This window comes from Sturnira hondurensis, unplaced genomic scaffold (genome assembly GCF_014824575.4).
Source record: "Sturnira hondurensis isolate 20B ecotype Veracruz unplaced genomic scaffold, ASM1482457v3 Scaffold0004711, whole genome shotgun sequence".
Taxonomy (NCBI): Eukaryota; Metazoa; Chordata; class Mammalia; order Chiroptera; family Phyllostomidae; genus Sturnira; species Sturnira hondurensis.
This window is the reverse complement of record NW_028077342.1, coordinates 2269218-2286712: the sequence shown is the minus strand read 5'-3', so window position 1 is coordinate 2286712 and position 17495 is coordinate 2269218. Positions and strand designations below refer to the sequence as shown.

The 17495-nt window shown below is 41.8% G+C and overlaps 1 protein-coding gene across 1 annotated transcript in view; it reads left to right on the top strand.

The window, feature by feature from the left end:
- MSN (moesin) overlaps nucleotides 1-17495 on the top strand; it is a 67816-nt gene that overhangs the window by 34426 nt on the left and 15895 nt on the right. The window contains exons 2-3 of the mRNA XM_037045992.1: nucleotides 6549-6632; nucleotides 17050-17145. Of these exons, the coding sequence (XP_036901887.1) occupies nucleotides 6549-6632; nucleotides 17050-17145 (180 nt within the window). The remainder of the gene's footprint in view (nucleotides 1-6548; nucleotides 6633-17049; nucleotides 17146-17495) is intronic.

Genomic DNA, 17495 nt, shown 5'->3' with positions numbered 1-17495 from the left:
TTCAGTTTCCTCACCCATAAAGCGGCACCAGTAATGCCAGTTCTCTCTGGCTTATAAGTCTGTGCTTCAGGCAAGTTACTTGTGATTATTCAGCTCTCTCTGCTTTCATCTCTTTCTCACACAAACTCCTCCAGGAAAGAGTCATCCTGATGTTCAGGAACAACACATTATTAAGAGGGAACACATTGCCCTCATCTTCTCACTGTGGCCTGGCTACTGCTCACCTGGGTGTTTCTAGCTCTAGGCAAAGAGAGGGTCCACTATTTGAAGCTGTCCAGGCCCATGAACCAAAGTATCCCTATTGTGAGGTCAAGGAAAAGGTTGCATCTGGCTTGGGCTTTTAACAAAATTATTTATTTTTACAAAGGGGGAAAGGGAGGGAGAGAAACATCAATGTGAGAGAGAAACATTGATTGGTTGCCTCCAGCACACCTCCAACCAGGGACCTGGCCCACATCCCAGGCATGTGCCCCAAGCAGGAATCTAACCAGCAGCCTTTTGGTTTGTGGAACAGTGTTCATCCTGCTTAGCCACACCAGCCAGGGCCCTTGTTATGTTTGTTTCTTAGGCCAAACAACTGGGGACACAGAAGAGATCCCAGTTTGTCGAGAACTTTGGATGGCAGATCACTGTGATGGACTTGTTAGTCCAGCGAAGGGCTTGGTGTGGGAAGTGTCTTTGTTCAATTGTTTAATAAATAACACTGGATTTATTGTTCTTGGGCTGGGGGTAGGAGGGCTAAGTGTGTTTGGGAGGGTGACAGCCCTATGACCACACCCCAGTTTTTTTTTTTTTTTGTTCCTTAAACCCTAATGTTCTCCAGAGACAGTCTTTACTCCGACTGTGTCTGTGCCTACGTCTTCTGGGACAGGCTTAGGCAGGGATTAAGTTTTGTGATGGGAACCATCTTGAAATACTGCCCCACCAGTCTAGCTCCTCCACTCCTAACAAGCTGAGGGGCTGCTTAAAACTTCTGACTTCAGAGCCTTTATTTTCAGGCTTTTGCCTCCCAAACTAGATTACTCTTCTTCTGCTTAAGATTGCAGAGGCTGGGTCCAAAAGGTTAGTAGGTACCCAATAGGGCAGGAGTGTCAAACTCAGTTTTACCAGGGGTCACATCAGCCTCATGGTTGCCTTCAAAGGGCTGAATGTAATTTAAACTCTCTAACAGTTAAGGAGTAGTTACATTTATACAGTCCTAAAATTATATCGGCCCTTTGAAGGCAACTGTGAGGCTGATGTGGCTCCTGGTGAAAATGAGTTTGACACTCCTGCAGTAAGGTGAGAATCTAGTAGGCCCTGTGTGGCTTGTAGTGCATCTTACACACTTGGGTCCCAGATTAGTCTAAGGGAGACCAAGAGATCTTTGATCAAGACTTCTGCTCTATCTGTCACCTTCAGGTTTCAGTTATGTTATTATCCTATTCCTCTCTACCTCCAACACACAGAAAACGAGGAGCACAGATGCGTGACCCTGACCTCATGACTCACATTTTCTTCTGAGTTAAGTGGTGGTGAGAATAGAAGTCCCTTTGTGTTGCTTTTCTTTATACTTTTTTTTTATTTTTTAAGATTTTATGTATTTTTAGAGAGGGGAAGGCAGAGAGAGAGGGAAACATCAATGTGTGGTTGCTTCTTGAGCACCCCCTACTGGGGACCTGGCCTGCAACCCAGGCTTAAATGTGAGATTATTTGTCTCCACAAATAATCTCAAGAAATTCCTTGAAATTCAAGAAACCTCACACTGTCCTCCCTGGAGAAGCAGCCACAGTGGAATGGCAGAAACCCTAAGCAGGGATTCTGGGGAATTAAGTTCCAGCTTGGTTTCAGCTAGACATCTTCAGAATTAGTTCTCAGCTGAGAACTTTAGAAGAGCCCTTGTTCTGAGGGAGGCATGTGGACAACACTAGACTCTCCAACATGTTTATTCCTAACCTAGGCTGGGTGCTTTTCTACTAATTGATTTAGTTAAGATGCATTTCTTTTTATTATTGTTTATTTATTTTTCAATTACAATTGACTTTCAGTATAATATTAGTTTCAGGTTCACTGCATAGTGGTTAGACATTAATGTAACTTTCAGGTAAACTCCCCAGTAAGTCTAGTACCCACCTAACACCATACATACAATTATTACAGTATTATCCACATTGTTCCCTGTGTTGTACTTTACATCCCTGTGATTGTTTTATAACTGCCAATTTGTACTTCTTAATCCTTTTTCTGTAACAAATATTTGAATTCAATATTTGGGCCTGTGGGCTAAGCCCCAAAGATGCTAAATTGACATAACCTGTTATTGACATCCTTTGAAAAATCTTCCTAATAATGTGAATTAAAGGGAAATCCTAGGCTGTGGAATGTGGCCCTGGAATCCTATCCCTTTCCTCAGTTTCCTCCCTGGGTACATTCTTCCAAAAAGCCCTGTTTACATTCTGCCCCACTCTGCTCAGGACCTCCAAGCTGGCTGTTCACTGCTGACAGGATTAAGGCCAAGCTTTCTAGCGTAGTCTTCAAGGCCCTCTACTTACTCAGCTTCTTGCCCACTCTTCACTTTGCTGGCCTCATTCACCCTGGAGTAGGCTTGCATGCTTGCTTCATTGCTGTCCCTTGTGGGCCATCATAGATCTCTCTACCTAGGACATTTGAGTGTTCTTACCCGTATTTCCACAGACTCCCTTTTTCAAAATCCAGCTTATCCTTAGAGACCAGTGCAAATACCACTGAACTGTGTGGGGTTTTTTGTTGTTGTTTTTAAGATTTTATTTATTTATTTTTAGAGAGGGAAAGGGAGGGAGAAAGAGAGAGAGAAATCAATGTGTGGTTGCCTTTCACATGGCCCCCACTGGGGACTTGTTCTGAAACCTAGGCATGTGCCCTGACTGGGAATCGAACCAGCGACCCTTTGGTTTACAGTCCATACTCAATCCACTGAGCTACACCAGTCAGGCTGAACTGTGTTTTTGTTTCATTTTCACAGAAGGCTTTTTCTGTTCTACTATGACACTCCTCAGGATGTCTCTTTTATTTAAAAAAAAAGGATTTTATTTATTGTTTTATTTTTAGAAAGAGGGGAAGGGAAGGAGAGAGAAAGGGGGAAAATATTGATGTGTAAGAGAAATTGGTAGCCCTTTGTGTGACCTGGTCTGCAACCCAGGCATGTGCCCCAGCGAGGAATTGAACCAGCAACCTTCCGGTGTGTAGGGCCGCACTCAGTCCACTGAGCCACATCAGCCAGGGCGGGATGTCTCTCCTTTGTACAATTTTCTGTTACTCAAAGTGCCTTGTGGTCAGGGATTGGTCCTACAACTCTATTCTAACCATAGTTCCTTAAACACAGTGTTCCATTAATATTCGGTGAACTGAAATTTATAGGGAAGCTCCTTAACCTGGAGTCCTTGGACCTCCATGGGATCCATAGATTTAATTAGAGGTCTGAAGGATACAATTGAATGGAGGAAAATTACATATAGGTTTTCACCCTTACTGAAATTTAACCCCTTTTCCAATTATAAATATAGTTTAAAAAAGGAAGTAGTAATGGCAATACCTGGGACTTTGTCACCAATGGAAGTCAAAGGTACTTTTATATCACAATTTAGTTTATATAGATATCTCAGAATATTATTTATCCTCAACACAATGTTGAAATTAAGGTGGTGATAACTAATAAGACCCATTGTTAGATAATTATTGAAAATGGTAATAAAGAAGTACATATTAAATTTTGAGAACTATTTCAATGTAATTGGCTTCTTTTTATCTACTTTATTTCATGCACTTTATTTTATTTTATTTTTTTAGAGATTTTTTATTTATTTATCTTTAGAGAGGAAGGGAAGGAGAGAAGGAGAGAAATAGCAATGTATGGTTGCTTCTGGTGAGTCCCTTGCTGGGAACCGGCCTGCAACCCAGGCATGTGCCCTGACTGGGAAAGGAACCGCGATCGTGTGGTTTGCAGGCCCACGCTCAGTCCACTGAGCTACACCAGCCAGGGCTCATGCATTTTAAATATTCTGAAGAGGGATCCACAGATTTCACCAGACTTCCCAGAAGGGTCCATGGCACAAGATGTAAAAATGTTACCACTTTTGAATCTGTGTGCTATTCTATACCTGTCTCTTATATCCCCAATTATTAAATAGTCAAATAGATGTTGACTATTTATTTAGTCAACATCTTGTGTTTATCCGCTGAGTCTTGGGTATTGGAGTGATAAGTAAGTGAGACAGAGACCTTGAGGTAGGACTGAAGTCCAAGGTACCAAAAGACCCACTGTCCCTTTTCCACGTTTTCCTATTCCCTCAGTCATTGGTGTTTTGAAGTCTCTCCTGACCCAGCTCAAGGGTGGATGATTTGAGGCTAGGTGTTGTGGCCAAATTCCAGCCCACTGGGCCACATTCTCTCTACTTTATGAGGCCCTATTCTATGGAGGTCATTGGATTGGCAGAAAGTCAATCCACAGTGAGGGTGAAGAAGTAGATATCTGTTTAAATCCAGTAACACCAAGTCTAGGTAGCTAACCTTGCCCATTGCCTCCCACTGGGGTACTTGCCTTACTTGTTCCTGCCTTCAGGGCCTTTCCTGTCCCATTGTCAATCCTGAAATAGATTTCCTCCCTGGCTCCCTGGCGAGATTTATTTACAAAGTTGTTCCCCAGGCCTGGTCCTCATCAGAATTGTTTAGCTAGCAAAATGGCTGTCTGGCCTCCTCTTTCCCGCTAACTGACCCCTGTGCTCAGGAAAGGCCAAGAGGTGTCAAAGACTGATAAGGCTTAATGTTTTACCCATTCCATGGGGATTTTCATATTTGACAATTCTATTCTTAGTCTCCCCTCCAGTAGTATAAGTAGTATGTGAACATCCTAGAAAAATATAAAATACAGTTGTAAGATCACCACCCCCAAACTAAGCCTAACACACTTGGATGTGATTCTAATCTCCCTATGCATAGTTTTTACAAAATTGAGCTCATATGATCATGTTGTTTACTCTTCTTCACTTAATATTACTGAGGTATTTTTCCTGGGCATGGAATGCTGCTCATAAATATTTTATATGATCATCTAAGAAGTCATCTTTGTCTGTACCATGTAGATTATTTAAGTAAAATGCCAACAATTTAAAAACTTTGATTTCTTTTTTTAAAAAAATACTTTATTTTTAGTGAAAAGGTAAGAGAGGGAGAAAGAGAGGGAGAGAAATATCTATATGAGAGAGAAACATTGATTGGTTGCCTCTAGTATGCACCCCAGCTGGGGACCAAAGCAGCAACCCAGCCATGTGCCCTGACCGGGAATGGATGACATTGCAGGATGTCATTGAACCCATTGAGCCATATAGGTCAGGGCTGATTTCTTTTAATAGAAGACAGTTTACACTTTTGATGTAAGAAGTATTTACCATATTGGTTTGAATTTGAGATTTGGACTTAGATGTAAATTCACATCATGTGTTCTCCACTTACTAGTGATGTGGCTTTACACAGATACCTACTTCTTCACCCTCACTGTGGAGATGATACCCTCTACTCCACAGGGTGAGTATTGATATTAAATTGGGTGGCACATACTGAATAGTAAGACTCCATACATGAAAGCTACTGCTTATTGTTGCTATTACTACTGTTACCACATGGAAACTACCAAGTTTTCAGCCCAAGGAACAAATCTATACTAAAGAAATTTCAGCTATAATTGACTAGGAGATCTATTCATAAAGATACAGGATACTTTTGTTAGTGCCTATGAAATCCTGTTTCTGGCTACCTGCTTTAAAAAAAAAATCTCTCTTTGCTCCTTTTTCCTCTGCTGACTTGGCTTTGGTAGCACTTCAGTGATATCCAACCTACTTCTGCTGAAGCTTCTTTCCTCTCTAATGCCTAAGGAGGCCAATGAGTCATAAATACAAGAAACATTAATAATGGAAGTTAGTATACAGAACTATAGACATCAGTACCAAAATGGTGCTTAGTTATCACCTAACGTAATTGACCCCCGCACTCCTATTCCTTCTCTTAAACAGATGAGGGGAACTAAGGTTCAGGGAAGGAGTAAGACTCATCCAAGATTGTAGATAGTGCCAATTATAGTACTAGGCTTGGAACCCAGTGTTTTTTATCCTGTCCTTAAGTTGGCTCTCCAAACACCAGTGCTACAGATAATCCAGGCTATAAATCAGAGGTGAAGACAGAACACTGTGGGCTTGGGGCTGGCTGCAGTAAGTGGGGAAGGCTTCCTGGAAGAAGTGTAGTCAGTACTTTCTTTCTCTTGATAGTAAGCTGATTTCTACTCATTTTGTTTGCCCCTTGGTAAGCATTGCTCTGTTGCTGTGGTTTTTTTTTTATCTTCAGTAGTAAGCTGGTTGGAAGCAGAGGCTTGGTTATTGTTTGTTCACTCCAATATTCTCTTTTCCATGCCACCAATATCTAAGTTGCTCAGGTTCTCAGCATCCTAGTTCTATCTTCCATGGTTGAGCAGAGACACTTGTCCCAGATTCTGCTGAGCACAGAGCCAGACAACTAACTTGCTTCCTTTGATCTCATCCTAGATCAATGTGCGTGTGACCACCATGGATGCAGAGCTGGAGTTTGCCATCCAGCCCAACACCACCGGCAAGCAGTTGTTTGACCAGGTAAGGGACAAACTTGTCGCCCTTTCATTTTTCCCAGTGCCTACTTCTTGGGAAATCTTTTCCTGCTTGCTTCTCTAAGATAGGTCTTAATGACAAAGGAGGCAAAGTTTAACTTTGGCATCCTGTACCTTGGATGGCTCTGATTAATTCTATCCTTGGTCATGAACATGGCAGAAAAGAGAAGCAAGTTGGGTATGATTCCATGCTAGATGCTCTAAACAAGGGAGGGGTTGGGGGGCTGGGTGAAAAAGGCGGAGGGATGAAGAAGTAGAAATTGGCCCTACCTGGTGTGGCTCAGTGGATTGAGTGCTGGCCTACAAACCAAAGGGTCTCTGGTTTGATTCCTAGTCAGGGAACATGCCTGGGTTGTGGGCCAGGTCCCCAGTAGGGGGTGCTCGAGAAGCAACCATACATTGTTGCTTCTCTCCCTCTCTTCCTTCCTTCCCCTCTCTTTAAACATAATAAAATCTTTTTTTTAAAGATTTTATTTATTTATCTTTAGTGGGGAAGGAGAGAGGGAGAGAAATATCAATGTATGGTTGCCTTTTGTGCGTCCCCTGCTGGGAAATGGCCTGCAGGGAACTGGCGTGCAACCCAGGCATGTGCCCTGACTGGGAATCAAACCGCAATCCTCTGGTTCGCAGGCTTGTGCTCAATCCACTGAGCTACACCAGCCAGGGCTAATAAATAAAATCTTTTAAAAAAGAAGTAGAAATTAGTAGTCACAAAATAGTTATAAAGTACAGTGTAGGGAATATAGTTAGTAGTATTGTAATAACTATGTATGGTATCAGGTGGGTACTTAAAATATCAGCGGAGCACTTTGTAAAGTATATGATTATATAACCACTATGTTGTATACCTGGAACTAATACAGAATAATATTGAAAAACTGTAATTTAAAATTAAAATAAAAAATAGAAATGTTAGCTCATTGAGCCTTCCACTGAACTCTGAAAGACATAAGCAATCTCTTCTTCATTTTAGTGATAAGGCTCAGAAATTAAATAACTTAATTCATCTAGCTGGTATTTGGCTGGGTTTTAAACTCCACATTCTTGTCACTGTACCACATGGCCTTTGTCACATTTATGTTGTTGTTTTCTAGTACACAGAAACTGACTTAATGTTCCTGAGGTTGTATACTTTATGTACATTTCCCTCAAAGGAATATTAGGATTTAGGATACCCCTGAGGATGATGAATGCAATAGGAGGGTGTTTCATCTCCTGTAGTCATGAAGATGATATTGATGTGATTATTTCTATCTCCAACCCAAAGGGTATCCCTTTGCTGTAATCATCATTATAAGAGATGTGCGATGGAATAGCCAGGTGGGGGCCACAGAATGTTTCAGCATTCAAAGTCTCTCCAGGGGCAAAGGGCATGTGCTTTCTGTGACCAGAATTTCAGAAGTGAAAATGTGGCTGGGATTCCTCCAGATGGGCCATTCTGACATTGTCCAGGATGTTAGGACCACATATTACCTTGATGAATTTTCCAAGCACTCTTGCTTTCCTTTTTTCTTTGCTCTCAGAGTCCCTCTACAGTCTGAGAACTTCCCTAAAATTGGGAAGGGTAAGGAAGAAAGACAAAAGAGGTTACACTCAAATGAAATAATTCTATTCCTATGAATATCCCTGACTGGTGAGGGGGAAGATAAGGAGAGGATGGAGATGGTAAGGGGCTATTTTCTCTCTTTTTTAAAGATTTTATTTATTTATCTGTTTTCTTAGAGAGAAAGAACAGAAGGGAGAAAGAGTGGGAGAGAAACACCAGTGTGTGAGAGATACATCAATCAGTTACCTTTTGCACCAGTGCCCGCAACCCAGGCACATGCCCTAACTGGGAATCTAACTGGCAACCTTTTGGTTCATAGGCCAGCGCTCAATCCACTGAGCCACACCAGCCAGGGTAGGGATATTTTCAATTCAGGTCTCCCTGTAAAAGGAAGGAAGAGATGGTTAGATATCTGAGGAAAGCTTCGTAGGGCATACTCTCTGGGTCCCTGATATCACTTGGTAGACTGAGAAAATTGTTTATGGCTAATACAGGTGAGAGTTAACATTTGTCCAAGACTTACTGTATGCTAGGTACTGTGACAGGAATTTTGTGTACCTATCATTTGACTATCACAAAGTCCTTCGAGTGTAGAAATTAGTACTGGCCCCATTTTATAGATGAGGATACAGAATCTTCATTTTCCTAGCTAGGCCTTGTGAAAATTGTTGAACCTCTCCTGGTTGGCATTTTCATTAAAAAAAATTGGTCTTTTTTTTAATGAAAAAAAGCCTACCTCAAAGGCTTTTTTGTGAGGTTATGAATAACTATATTATTTATCACTTGTTATCCCCCTTAAAAACTTGTTATAGTGGTTTATAAGGATACATAAAATTCAAAAAGATAAATTAGAAATAGGAGAGAAAGACAATAAGAAAACACATATAGGGAAGCAAGTGTTATGTGAAGCATCCAGTATGTAGTAGAGATGTAAAAAATGATAGCATCCAAATGCCATGATACTTCTTGTCTTGTTAAACAGATAGAGTTGGGGGATAGGCTTGAAAGATCCTCAGAGTATCCAACTTTGAATTTAGATGGAACTTGCTTGTTCTCTGAAGTTTGTTTTGTTTGTAATAGTGAAGGGTAATCATTAATATTTAATTTGTGAAAGTACAAACTAGTTAGAGGAACATTTAAACACACATTTACTACAATTAAAGTAATATGCTGACATTCACATAGCTCACAAGTGATTACAATGCTAGCTTGGAATGAGTTTATTTGGATTATATTAAGGCTTGGCATTCTCCCTTTGTATGCAGGTTTTATTTCATTATTTTTTAAATTTTTATTTATTTATTTTAAAGAGATTTTATTTATTTTTAGAGAGAAGGGAAGGGAGGGAGAAAGGGAGAGAAACATCAATGTGCAAGAGAAACATCAACAGGTTGCCTCTCACACATCCCCAACCAAGGACCTGGCCTACAACCCAGGCACGTGCACTGACTGGAAATCCAGCTGGTGACTTTTCAGTTGGTGGGAAGACACTCAACCCATTGAACTACACCAGTCAAGGCTTGTATGCAGGTTTTATATTGGAGAGCTTTTGAAGGAACAGCCTGGTAAAATTGAAAGGGCACTGGATAGAAATTTAGAAGTCTTGGGCCCTAGGGCTGGCTCTGCTGCTAACTCTCCTGGTACCTTACACAAACCTTTTTCTTCTTTGGGCCTCAGTTTACCCATCTGTAATTGATTTCTAAAGTCTGATTATCTTTCTTACGATTGAATTTATTGGGGTTACACTGGTTAACAAAATTATTTCAGGTGCACAATTCTACAACACATCATCTGTACACTGTATTATTTGTTCACCACCCCAAGTCAAGTCTCCGTCTATTGCCATTTATGGTTATCTTTCAAAAATCTATCTCCAGCATTTGTTTCTGCATTTTGCACCCCTTTCCCATTTCTAAATCCACTTGTTTGGAGTTCATATGACTCCCTTCTATAAAGAGGAAAGAAATGCCTCACTTGAGTATGATTAGCAGTTGGCATATGTGTGAGGGAGGGGAAGATACCTGGCATGTAGGACATCTCCTACTGGACAGGCTTCTTAATGTCTCTGGGACAAAAGGGAGAGTGTCTGTATGCTCCAAAGGCTATTTGGCTCTTTGCTTCAGAAAGCAATATCATTCTGGGCAGCAGCTATAGAGAGGAAAGTATCAGCCATCATAGGTTTTATGGTGCAGCTGGGAACCAGAGGCTTCTTCGAACTCTACCCAGACTCCTTCCCAGAGCACTGGTTTACACCCTACTCCTCTCAAGACAAATGACGCCATCCCCTGCACTCAACACTGGGGGCTTTGTTCATTTGCATTGGAGGGGGATAGCTATGGAGGGTGAGGAAGGCATAATTTAAAGCCCAGGGCAGAAAACTCCTTGAACAAAGAAGTTCATTAATTTTGAAAAGTCCCAAGGCCTAGTCATTCTTTGTTAGTGTTGGTTTGGTTTGTGTACTGTTGGGTGTGGTTCTGAGGGAAGCCCAGATGGTAGGGATCTTTGGCCAGATTGGTATGCCAGTTCTGAAAGCTACTGCTTCCCAAAGAAAACCCTTGAGAAACTCATCTTTCGTTGGTGGAGGAAAGGAAAGGGAGAAAACCAGGAAGTTCATGACTTCCCATCCTGAAGACTGGTGTCATTTTGAGAAATATCATTTATTGAGTATCTATTATGGAGTAGCCCTGGGCAAGTGCTTTAATTCTCACAAAGATCCTTTCTATGAGAGGTGAAAGAGCACAGTCTAGGTTATGTAGTTAGTAAGTTGTGATATGGAGTTCCAAAAGTAAAGCTTTTCCCCGCTGCACTACTCTGTTTAGAGGGAATAAAGATGTTTGGCTTGGAGAACACAGAAGATTTGGCTTGGAGAACACAGAAGAAGAGATGTGCCCTGGCCAGATAGCTCAGTTGGTTAGAGCATCATCCCAACATGACACCAGGTTGTGGTTCAATGCCCGGTCAGGGTGTACACAAGAATCAACCAATGAATGCATAAATGTGGAACAACAAATCAGTGTTTCTTTCTCAAAAATAAATTTAACAAATTAAAAAAAAGAGAAGATGTGCTGTCTGTGTTGGAATCTCTGAGAGGCTGCCTTAGTAAGGAGAGGGAAGTTCTGTGAAATCAAAAGGGGTAGAGCTGGGCCCCATAGGTTAAAACCACAAGGAAAAAGATTTCAACTCAGGTATTGAACATCTGGCACTTTTGGGGCCAAGGACAGGAATCCACAGAAGTATATGTTCATAGGGTATTGAGGGCTATAATCTCTCCAACTAAATTGTTGAGGCATAAGGGAGGAAGTTCATTCTGTTTGGCCTTTGAGACTTATCATTCAAGAAGGCCCTCCTGATGGAACTGGGCCTAAGAGGAAGGAGCTGGACTCCTTTGGAGGAGCTGACAAAAGTTCTGGGGCCATCCAACAACCTAGCAATTACCTGGCTGATGACCAGAGAGGAAGCCAACTGGAGAGGAAGACCTCTTGTTGGTACCAGCAATAAATAACAGGCAACAATGGGAAGCCATAGCTTAAGGAGGCCCAAGGACTGGTGGGAAATGGGTTTGAGGCCCCTAGGTCCTCCAGTTTACCTTTGTTTCTCATCATTGTGCTCACAGGTAGGGATGGGAGAGAACATGTTTTGTAACAGCGTTATCATCTCTACTTCTAAAGCCTGAGGTTCTTCCCAGGGCTCTTGAGTACCTAGGTGACACTAGGGGGCAGTGCTGCCACAACGAATTCCTCTTTGAAAAACCTCTGCTTGGCTCCTCTCCAGCCACGGGCTGTAGCTGTATCTCTAGTCTAATTTCACCTGCCTCATTCCTTCAGGGTTTTGAGCTGTAGAAAGGAGATGAAATCTCAGAACATCCATTCATTCATCTATTCATTAACTGATTCAATATTGACTGAAGGCCTACTGTGCCTCAGGGAAGATCTCTAGGTCCATCAGATACTATCTCTGCCCTTAAGGAAAGTACACACAACTCTCCCAGATAGAAGGAAAAAAATGCCTTTGAAGCTCAGGTTGTGTATAGAGCATGGGATTTGATGTTGCCCTTGGGTTCAAATTCTGTCTATGTCAGTGATTTTCAACCTTTTCATTTCATGGTGCACATAAAGTAATTACTAAAATTCTGTACCACTGCAAAAAATATGTTTTTGCCAATCTGACAAAAAATAGGTATAATAGGTATAATTTTGATTTGTTCACACTGAACAGCTATTGTTTTATTGGCTATTGTCATTTTTTAATTTGACAATCTAAGGGAAAAGAGGTCAGTGCCCCTGACTAAATAGTCAGATATTGCATGTCTTAAAAACTCTTGTGGCACACTGGTTGAAAATCCCTGCTGTATTTAGCTGTGGGAACTTGGATGGCTCATTTAACCTATAGGACTTTACTTTCCTCAATAAAATGGTAATCATACTAATCTGTGACATTTTGTGGTCTTAATTAATCTCAAAATAAGTAAAGTACCTGGTACATAGCAAGCATTCTAATGTTGGTTCTTATTAAGGGCTAAACAAGTAGGTGGAAATTGCTTTGGAAGTTCAGATAAAGGGAACCATGAGAAATAAGGAAGCTTTTCTAACTCAGTAAAATCCTTGATATTTGTGGACTCTGCTTTGAAGGCAGCAGCCCTTTCTTCATCTTCTTGCATTTGATTTTATAAAATAACTCATATCTGTTATTATAATTGTTGTGTCTCCATCTTATAGATGAACTGAGGCTTTGAGAGGAGAAAAGATCTATTTAAGGTCAGATAGCTAGGAAATAGTATAGACCTTGAACCAGGCCTTATACTATTTCCAGTTTTCTTTTGTCATCTGTGTCCTATGTGACCTACCTTTTCTTTGCCTGTTCCCATTATGAGTAGATGCAAGTTTGGTTCCTAGACTTAGAACTGTAGTTGAGCTCTATGCTATACACCAGGTGGCCACTTGAACATAGGCAGGGTGGAGTAGCAGAAGTAGCAATGGTGGCATCCCTTCCTGGAACTTTACAGTTGCGCATTGATTTGCTTTTAGGTGGGTGGCTGATGTAGCTGCTGCCAAGCCTATAATGGGATCTCAATGAGCCTCAGGTGTTTGGGCATTGACGCAGTTTTGCACATAATTTCTCACCCACTTTTCCTCTCGGGGCTCCAGCCCTGCTTCCTGATCTTTTTCTGGGCTTCTGAAGTGGCAGATTACATCTCTAATTTGTTTACTCAGATAGATTCATAGGGTGTATAGGGGGAGGGTGCTCTGGACTCCACAATTGACCTGATCTCCCCTTCCCTCCACAGACTTCAGATATGGGCAGGCTTCACATGCAAAAGAGAAGCAAAAGGGAGGTCTTTCTTACATCTACATGCTTCTGCTCATTAGGGAGGATTTTCTCAGAGGCAAATTTCTTCTCCTTACTGGGTCTCAGTTTTCAAGTTTGTGCTCCTTGGACCCTATATTGCTCCACAGCCTGTTTGAATGTAAAATTTGCACAAATGATTAAGACTAAACCTGTGGCTTCAAAGAAATTATGGCTTGCAGTCATCTATTTGTATTACCCCCCACTCTTGCTCCCTCCTTGTGGCCTTTGCGTATATACATCCATTATTTTATGCTGCTTAGGGATTTCTTCCATGGCAGCTTTAAGAACTACTAGCTCAGGACAGATGAGCTGGCTGTCTGGGGTCAAAGGGAGCCAAGAAAGATTTTTTTCTCCTCAGGGGTGGAGCCATTTCTCAGAGTAGAAGGATAGGATCCTAGTCACTGGAGCCACAGATGTAGTTCCTGGAACCTGGATCTAGATATGCTCTTCCACTAGAAAATGAGGTTTCTACTGCCTCTGGAGTGGACGTCTCACCTGGAATCAAAACTGGAAGCAAGCAAAGCTTGACCTCTTTTCCAAGACTTGAGATTTCCTTATAGTCTAGGGTCCAGGGATCATCTGTTGTATCCCTTGTTCTTTTTCAGTCTCAATTCTGATTTCAGACCATATTTCCTCCCCCTACACACACCCTTACTTCCTCACATTGGGACCTTCAGTAGGGTGAGAGACATTGCTCATCTCTGCAAGCACTGGAACCTAAGGGAGTGGAAAATTTATATGCATCTGATTTCTTTATGTTCATAAGAGAAGATGCCATGCTTAGAGAGATTAAAATTCCCTACTGATTCTGAAATCTATTTTTGGGGGGTAGCATTTTAGCCATTACTTTGTCCAACTTTTCCTTAGAGATACTCCAGAACCTGGAACTATTTTGGTACCCATAATCCTCCTCTCCACTCAGGGTGGGTAACATGTGCTAGCTGGCAAATCCACACTTTTACCAATCTCACTAGTGAACCAGAAAATCTGGTACAAAAAGAGGCTAAAGAACTCACTCCTGGGGCCTGTGGGACTGGTTGTGTAGTCTGTGCCTCTTGTACTTCTTTTTAGTTCTTGGGTCTCTGAGCCTCTACAATGAAGCTGTTGACACAGGTAAGGGTCAGTTGCTGCTCTACCAGCTCTGTTCCCAGTTTGTTCTACCCTCGCTCTGTGACCTAGTATCCTGGCCCTCTGTTGATCTTCAGCATCTCTGGTGGGTCTCTTTCTGTACTGGAACATAATTCCGCTCACTGATTGCATCTAGACACACTATCCATCTGCAACCCTGTGGGAAACCATTAGAACTGTTAATTGGTCCTTATTTTATACCTAGGGTGAGATAAGAGGTGCTTTAAACAATCTGTCCTGTCTACACACTCATCCTCTATCCTCTGCAAAAAAAATAGCCAATATCACATTTCAACATTAACATTATGTATTCTCCATATAAAACCTGCTGGCAGTTCTTACTGCTTATTGACTTAGGCTCAGGTATTCACCTTGCCATTGAATCACAGAAGTCTTTTGATCTTTCCTTACATCCCCACACCCAGTTTATCTTTTCTAAACTTTTCTATCTTTTTTGCTCCTGGTTACCTAAGTCAGCAAGAGGTAGATGGGAAATGGGATTGTATTTCTTAGTTATTTACAAAAACCTAATTAATAGAGTGATAAAGCTTGAGAGAAGAAAGAGACCATTTATGCCACACCACTTTTAGTAGATGAGGAAGCTGAGGTTCAGAGGGGAAATGTACTGCCTTGAGATCACACAGCAAAGTGGAGACAGAAGTGGGACTTCCAGGCTTCCTGATACCTGTTTTAGAATATGAAAAGTAAGGTCATCATCAATCTTTACTGCCCCAGGGAGCAGTGAAGGTTGATGACTTGGGAATGTGGCTTCTCCCAAAAGTGGTTGTTGAAGGAGCCTAGTGGGAGAGATAGATGGTCAAATTTCATTACCTGGCTGGGATATGTGGACTAAAAGTGAGACATAGCAGTTAGTCAGTTGAGAACCATAGGGCTCCTAAGCTCCTATGAGCCTTTGGCATTAGGAGAAAGCATGCTAGAGAGGAAATGGTAAGGTTTTGGAGTCATGCATGTCAGAATTCTAGTCTAGGGTCAGTGGGTTTAGAAAGATTGCCTCTCTGAACCTCAGCTTCCTTGTTTATAAAATGGAGATATAATAGCTGTCTCAAGGTATTTAGTGTTCACTACTTGGCATATATAATAGGTACCTAATTTATATAAGTTACTTTTTCTTTGGAGCCTCTGAAGCTCTAGATTGTAAGTTCTGAGAGTGACTATGGGTCCTGGCTTTGGAAGCACACTAGAAACTTTGTGGATACAGTAGAGGGGTGTATCTGTGCATTTTGAGGGGAGATAGTGATATATTCACAGGGAAGGATGTCCTTATTCCCTGTTTCTATCTCCAGGTCAATTGCTTCATCTTGCACCCCCCCAACCTCTACTGCCTTCTACCCTTCCCCTGCCCCCACCCCACCCAAAAAAATAGAAGATAAAGAAGACTACCTGATGCCAGCATGACTTCATTGGGATGTGGTTCAACTTCATTGCCTTCATCCCTAGTGGTAGGCATGCTGGGTTTTAGCCGTTGGCCAGAACTATTAACATGCTAATGTAAGGGACTGGAAAACAGATCCCATCTGTCTTCTCCTGGCCAGACCCCCTTTCCTTCCCACTGCTCAGCCAAGAGGCCCAGAACATCAGGGGGCCCCTCAGCTGCTACACTGAGGTACTCACTCTGTTTCCATCCTCATTCCCACTTTTAAACTGAGTGATTGGTAATGGAAATCATGACTGGGTTCTAATTAGGGCTGGAAAGAAACATCTCAGCCCCCAGACACAGCACAGCTTGGGGGGATATAGATACCCAGTCCTTGCTCTGTCTCCTCAAACATTCTTTCTTGGGGCACTGCAAATGGGACTCAGTCTGAATGTTTTGGACATTATTTTTAGTTGCTAAAGATAGAAGAGCAACCCAGGGGAACAAGATGCAGGAGTTAAGCTAAGCCAACAATCTCTACCTTCAACATTTAATCCATCCTGGGAGTGGGAAGCTGCATGGCATAAAGAGGAAGGGAAGTGGCAGAAAGCACTAGATTTGAATAAGTTTGGAGTCAAACAGATCTGACTCTACTACTGACCAACTGAACCTCTACTTTTCTGAACCTTACTTTCACTATCTGTAAAATGGGCCTAATTGTAATGATATCATAGAGCTCTTATGAAAATTAAAGGAGTAATAGATATAAAGTTATTGGTGTGTGGTAGTGCTCATAAATAACAGATCCATTCCCTACCTCAAGAAGTACTTTGTGCAAAGAGATGCTGACATTGCATCTTGATTGCTGCTCAAGTGTATTTTCTTTCGAGACCCTGGACACCTTATGTCCTTTAAGGTTGGGGACCAAGTGGGCTCCACATTTGTGTCCTCTGTGCCTGGCACAGGCTAGCCATTCAATCAGTGGTTGTTTTGTGTTTTCTCTTTTAGGTGGTGAAAACGATTGGCCTGAGGGAAGTTTGGTTCTTTGGTCTGCAATACCAGGACACTAAGGGTTTCTCTACTTGGCTGAAACTCAATAAGAAGGTAACTGCTTACCCCACTCTCGGGTTTGAATTCATTCCTCTTCCAGGTCTTGCTCAGGGGGGTAACATGTGCTAGCTGGCAAATCCAAGGCACCTAGGGCTGTATTTTTCACTGGGCCATCTGTTGACCACTAGATCAAAATAAGGGCAGAGGACTCAGCTGAAACAAAGCTCTTGTACTGTTTCCACTTTGACTTCTCACAACAAAAATGATCAGGGTCCTAGGAGGAACATATCTTTCCATTCCTACTGGGAGCTCTGTCTTGAACTTTGACTTATTTTACACCATAGCTATTGGTTATTCTGGAGGAGATTAGTATCCTCCCCCCACCCCAAATTCAGGGGCTTTAG